A 6,819-nucleotide genomic window follows, 5' to 3' on the forward strand; every position below is an offset into this window, starting at 1 on the left:
CTCCTTTCTCTGTGATTACTCCAGCCTGTGTTAAGTTGACACAAAAAACCAGCCAGTACAGTAACCTAATTTGGATAATCCTTCACAGTATGCTAGAAATTTGTCACCTATATTTAGCTGTCCTGTTTTAGTGGTTTTAAAAATCATATTTTTTTTTGTTTTACTCAGTTCTACTTCTCTTGAATTCTTATGGATTAATTCTGTGTTTCTTTAAACATCATTAATATATGAATCACTCTCCTGTTTTATCTTTTTGCAATATTTAATCTGGGCTTGAATGTTTAATTTTGTGTGTGTGTGTGTGTGTGTGTGTGTGTGTGTGTGTGTGTGTGTGTGTTTTGAGACTGTTTCATATAACCCAAGCTGTCCTTCAACTCTATGTAGCTAAGGGTGACCTGGAACATCTACACACCTCCTATTCTCAAGTGATAGGATTATAGATTTGTACTTATACTGAAACAAGCATGAAAACCAAGAATGTTATAATACAGTAGCTGCATTAACCCCTTTTATATCCAAAGGCGTAGTTATGCTAGGATGACAGTTGCCACTTCCCAATATATGGCTTCAAGCTATGTGTTAAAAAGAGAAACTCTAATTGCTTATTTTGAATATACAAAAAACAACTCCTTCAAATAGCAAAGACCCAGTGTTTCAAGGTAATGAATGCTCCATGACACTCTGCAAACCTGCTGTATCTATTTTAGTGATTGGAATACAATTTTTTATAGGTCCTTTAGATACTAATGGTAGAATTATGGTTTGTGCTCCCTATAAAAGCGAAGTACTGTAGTCTGTTTCACAGTACTTGCCAGATGTTGCACATGAAATGAAGTAAAAACTCTTCAAAGCCTAATGATGGAGTCAATCAAGCTTATCCGAGGGACAAATCTTAACTCAGAAATGCCAAATGTATTGCACTCGGAGACTGTTAGTACATAGGGGACAAGAAACTTCTATGTTGGCCGTCTTAATCCCCACTATATTCCCATGAATAATAGTAGAAAATCATTTTCCGGGTATGGAGAATAGTTTGAATATGTCGTTCACACTAAGATGCTTGTTTCATTTTTGATCAGTGACATTATTTGCATGCGCAGCAGGGAGACTCAAGAGCTGAAGCGCAGACACTCATTAACTAGCGACACTTCGTGGATTTACGGTGAGGCTGCCGGAGAGGCTGCGTCTGAGACCGGGAGGTGAACAATCGGGAACCAAGATCCCTACACCGCCCGCCCGTTCTGCTGGAGAGACACGAATCGCTCAAGTCCGTCCCTGCTCGGGAAGCCGGGAGAAACACACGTAGCACTGCGCCGGCGCAGTGACGTCTCTCGTGAAGAGCCAATTGAAAGGAGGAATGGGCGGGCTGTGGATTGCCAGCTTCCGGTTCCGTTGGGCTCAGGTCTCTCCTAAGCTACGTGTCTCTCCGCTCTCAATCCGCCATCCCGTAAGTAAGGATTTTCTCATGGGTGGTAGGTAGGGGAAAGCTGGTCTAGGGTTCATGGCCCAAAGGGGCCGCGGGATGGGAGGCCAGGGACACGGAGGGACCAGGGGACGTGAAGGAATTGGAGGTACGAGCGTCCGGTGGGACGATTGTGGCCGGGATCTAAGTGGGCGCGAGATGAGCTGGCCTGGGGTCCTGGAGATCAAAGGAACCCTGGGGAATGGGGCGGCGAAGGGGCCTCGGGCTGGGGTCACGAGGGCGTCCTTGACCAGCCGGGAGGCCAGGAGCTGGGCCTGGAATCTGCAAAACTGGACAAGTGGTTGAGCCGGGTCGCTGATGGACAGGTGGACAGAGAGCCATTCATTTATGAACAGGGCAAAAATCCAGGCACAGGTTCTACCTCCGTGGCCTCAGATGGAATTAGCCAGTCAAGACTCCTTAGAGGAGGGTTTCCAAAAGTTCACGAACCCAGAGTTTAGGGTCTGGATCTAGGGTTCAGCCTTCTCCCTGAACATCCCCTGCCTGAACATGCTCACTGTTGGTGAACTCATCGTCTCTTGTGGCTTCCAGAGCCTGATGCCTTGAACCTCCTGTGAAGTTGTGTTCAGCTGTGGACATTTAAAGTAAAAGTGTTGACCAGTAGTCTGCGTCAAGAAGTCTTAGTGGACTAGTGCTCTCCTTTCACATCGAGTGCAGTGGTTGGTCTAGTGTGGGTTTTTAGGGCTGTTGGATTTGAAGAACAGCTAAATGGAACACCAAGAAAACAGGCATCTCTTTGCTTTCTCTATCAGGCTGTGACAATTCAGTGTGTGATTTCTTAGTGTGTACCTTAAGTGGTTCAGCTGTTTGTCCACTGTTCACGACTTAGGTAAGAAAACTGGGACCCAGCAGGGCTTCTGTTTTCTAGCTAGAAGAGTGTAATCATCATCTGACTTCTCAGACCTGGAAACAAAGTACAAATAAGGTGGCTCCATTACCAGCGGCTCTCAGAGTTGTATAATTGAAAAGCATTTTCGTTAATTAATAGAGTTTCAAAGGAACCTCAAAATGTTCAAACCTAAACATTTAGCTGGAGGCTTTGCAGAATTTGAATCTTGCCAATTTTTGTTTTTTGGAATATTCATCTGTCTGTCCATCCCAAGAAATCTACTTTTACTTAAATATATTATCTGGACATGACTTCCAGCAACTTGATTGGAGTACACTTTTGCCTCCATTTTAGGCTCTTGCTACACCATAGTTAGAACTTGTTGTAGTCGATTCTAAGTTTTCAATAGTTTGAACTTTAGAAAGTAGTATTAAACCTAACTATTTTTTGGTTTCTTAGCCAGAATTGTTAGATGGATGTAGTTGGTAGGAAAGGAGTTTGTTGTTGCTTAATTTTGTAATGAGAGAGTCCTTTAATGAGTGTATGATCCTTTGCCATTGAGGATAACAACATTGGTAAGATCAGTGCTTGCTTGTTTGAGCCACATGCTTTCTCGTATATGATAAAACCACTCAAAATTTAGGCTTGGTTTTTTCCTTTATGAATTGAATTCAGGACTGTGTACTTCTGTGTATAGCTCAATAAGTCCTACTATGTGAGAGAATACTACTGAGTATGTTGTTTTTTCTTTTATATTTTTAAACAGACAAACATGGATCAGGTAATGCAGTTTGTAGAGCCCAGTCGGCAGTTTGTAAAGGACTCAATTCGGCTGGTTAAAAGATGCACCAAACCCGACAGAAAAGGTAATACTATCTTGACCTTGAGATTGAGGTAAAACACTGAATCTTTGCAGGGCTGGAAGTCACCTCAGTGATGGAGTGCTTGCTTAGCACACTGTTAAAAGGAGCATTGCAGTGCTGTCACTACCGTGGCCCTGTCTTTATGTCCTTCTTAGTAAACTGTTTAAAGCTTTTCTTTATGATATGAGATTATTCAGGCCTTACCATACATACGATATTTAAGTTAGTTATAGTGTAGTGCCTTTCATATTTCCAGCGTGTGAAAACTTTGGCAGCTTTCCTGCTTTGCTCTCTAGTCAATAAAACCTTAACATGAAGTTAATTAATGCAGTAGTTATTACACCCTAGAAAGTAACGATACTTTCTTATGTCAAAGCTTCATAGGTGTGCTTGAATTTGTCTAATTTATGAATTGATTGGGTTAGAATTGAAGACAGACTATTATAATAGAGTAACATACTGTCTTAGGGTTAGTTCTCTGTGATGAACAACCATGACCAAAGGCTATTTGGAGATGAATGGGTTTATTTGGCTTATGTATCTTGAATCACAGTCCACTGAAGGAAGCCAAGGGAGGAACTGAAGCTGGACAGGAACCTAAAGGCAGGAGCTGATGCAGAGGCCATGGAGGAATGCTGTTTATTTGCTTGCTCCTCATGGTTTGTTCAGCCTACTTTCTTATAGAACCTAGGGCCACCAGCCCCGGGGCTGGGTCCTCTCTCAGCAATCATGAATTGAGAAAATGCCCTACAAGGTTGCCTGTCTACAGGGTTTCTTCTCTCAAATGACTAGCTTATGTCAAGTTGATATAAAATTAGCCAGCTCACACTGAATATGTAAATAAAGGAATAGATACTGGCCCTTATTCTCACGCAGCTGGGGTCTGTCAGGGAAGGCCATCTACTCATTACAGTAAACATTTTAATCCTGCCTTGGTGGAGGTATGAAGGGAGAGAATGAGGAGATCTGGTATCGAATACTAGTTGAACTAGGTGAGGTGGTCAGAGAAAGTGTCTTTAGGAGATAGAATAGGACTGAAATATACCAGAGTTGAAATCTTTCTGTAAAACTGCTCTCCTTAATGTGAATTTTCAGTTCTTATCTTTTACTATACCATGGTACTAAAGACAACTAGTTGTCTATAATATACCCCAAAGCTAGAGTTGTATTGTTATAATCAATGTTGCAGTTTAAAAAATACTACGAAGCACTACTTAGGATGACCTCAATCCTTTTTTTTTCTTTCTCTCTCTCTTTTTTTTTTTTTTGGTTTTTCAAGACAGGGTTTCTCTGTCCTGGCTGTCCTGGAACTCACTTTGTAGCCCAGGCTGGCCTCGAACTCAGAAATCCGCCTGCCTCTGCCTCCCAAGTGCTGGGATTAAAGGCATGCGCCACCACACCCGGCTTTTTCTTTCTCTTTTTGTGTTTTTGTCACTGAGAATAATAAAATACTTTTGGTGTTTATTGATGAACTCATTTCCGTTTCTGTTCCCTGTACATATCAACAAAGTATGGGATTTAAAAACCTATAAATCAACATTTATATTATTAGTGCTCCAACTTTGTCTTTGTTTTTAAAATGATGTGTCTACTAACCTGTATGCTGGTATCTTTATTAATATTACTGATAGTTCTTCTTCATATTTTCTTTTACTGACAGAAGTTAATTACAAACTTTGTGTTTTAAATTCAGAATTCCAGAAGATTGCCATGGCTACAGCTATAGGATTTGCTATCATGGGATTCATTGGCTTCTTCGTGAAACTGATCCATATCCCCATTAATAACATTATTGTGTAAGTCACTATAAAATAGACTGTCTAGTGATGATTGCAAATGAAACCATTTCAGTTGGAGATTGTTCATGTACAGACATGACCCATGATCTTGTACTGCTGTTCTGCATCTATTAATACCTTTAAAAGGCTTTTGTATCTAATACCATCTTTATAGGAACCATGTAAGCTTTGTAGTATACTTTAATACTAATTTATTTTAAAATTAAAGGCACAGTGTAGCACTATCAACTCCTCAGTGACAGAGCAGATTCATGACAAGTCCTGTGCTTCTTGTATCTTGTTTACTCTTGTAAGGTGCAGAGAGCCTGTGCTGCTTCTGAACATCACTGTTGTGGTAGAAATCTGACAGAGCAGATTGCCTGCATCTTTCTTTGTTGTTTAGTAACCAACATAGTTTTGGGTAATTTAATTACCCATTGTGTGAGAAGACAATAGTTCTTTTTTGGGTTATGTTACAGATTGCTTCTGAAGTGAGCTGCCTTGATTGGATGCTAGGAACTGAATCCCTGTCCTCTGCAAGAGTGTGCTCATAACAACAGAGCCAGCACTCTCGTTTCTTCTATAGTTTATAATTTTGTAGTTATAATGTGCCAATCTCCTCTCCCATTTTGAATTAATACTGACTTTATGGGTGGTAAAGTTCAAATCTACTTTAAAAACTCCTTAATGATGTCTCTTCAGCATTAGATATTTTATCACTAGTACTGGTAGAGTTGTTTTTTTGCATAGCATGTGGCTAAATCCATGTGGTTAGACGTGTTTAAACAAAAGTAACACATAGTGATATTTTTGAATAATAAATAGTTGTAGAGTTAGGATGATGCTCTAGCTTTAGGGTAGAGAGTTAGGAGCAGGAGGATTGCTCCAAGTGCAAGGTCACATGAGACCATGCATGAAATCAAACCAGAACCACAGGAAAGCCGAGGGAAGGGAGTCATTGAGTCTTCTCTGTCCATTGAGAAACCTCATTTGCATCACTGACGAGAAGTGTCAGCTTTGGAGTGTGGAGTCTTGGAGAGATTTCTGACCAGTTGCCTTCTCAGTGGGGAAGAAGTACAGTAGCCCTTCCAGTCAGTGTTTGGGCGCCTCTGGCCTCACATGGCCAGGCAGCTTAATTTTTATCAAGGTTTTTTAATGACATAGAGTTTGTTTTCTGAGATGATGTCCTTAATTTTGTCCTCCAGAAGAACAAAATAAGTCTTTGGTTTCTTTTTTTTTGTTTCGGATGCGGTAGTTTTTCCTCCGAGCATCCACTCACTTAGCAGATACTTTTATCTTCCTTGACAGACTTTAGTGTGCTTGGGTAGTACTTTGACGTGCGTGTCTGCCACCTTAAGATTGTGAATTTGGAGGCCGGACTGTTACTTATCTGCATGTAGACTTTGTGTTTCTCTGTTTTTGCCACTCCTTCCCCAGGATGTTTTATTTCTAAACTATATTTCAAAATAAACATTTTCCAGACTATCAGATTCTAATAATACAAAATAATGATTTTTTTTCTTCATGACACTGAATATTCTGGTTTATAGGAAGATGAACTGGTGAATATTGTATATCAGGTGCTCTTCTGCCGTAGTCTTTGGGCTGCTATAACATTACCCAAAACTGGGTAATTTGGAGATAATAGAAATTTAGTTTTCATTGTTTTAGAAACTGAAATGCAAGTTCCAGTAGTGTGTACCCTATCTGGTGAGGGTCTGATCTTGATACACACACAGACACACACATACATACACATACATACACAGATAGACACACACACACACACACACAAGGGTGGGTGGGGGCAGGGCAGGGGAAGAGGAGAGAGAGAGAGAGAGAGAGAGAGAGAGAGAGAGAGAGAGA

The 6,819-nt window shown here is 40.8% G+C and overlaps 1 protein-coding gene across 3 annotated transcripts in view; it reads left to right on the forward strand.

Annotated features, from left to right (window-relative positions):
- Positions 1-1,085: 1,085 nt before the first annotated feature.
- The window catches only part of Sec61g (SEC61 translocon gamma subunit), a 6,972-nt gene continuing 1,238 nt past the window's right edge, over positions 1,086-6,819 (forward strand). Inside the window, exons 1-4 of one of the 3 annotated variants that reach the window (XM_029545234.1) lie at positions 1,381-1,447; positions 2,236-2,312; positions 3,079-3,178; positions 4,869-4,971. In XM_029545234.1, the coding sequence (XP_029401094.1) occupies positions 3,085-3,178; positions 4,869-4,971 (197 nt within the window). In that variant the 5' untranslated portion in view covers positions 1,381-1,447; positions 2,236-2,312; positions 3,079-3,084. Of the gene's footprint in view, positions 1,473-2,235; positions 2,313-3,078; positions 3,179-4,868; positions 4,972-6,819 lie in introns of all 3 variants that reach the window. The other 2 variants (XM_021211219.2, XM_021211217.2) reach the window with 2 other exon arrangements.

The sequence above is a fragment of the Mus pahari genome, chromosome 13 (assembly GCF_900095145.1).
Source record: "Mus pahari chromosome 13, PAHARI_EIJ_v1.1, whole genome shotgun sequence".
NCBI lineage: Eukaryota > Metazoa > Chordata > Mammalia > Rodentia > Muridae > Mus > Mus pahari.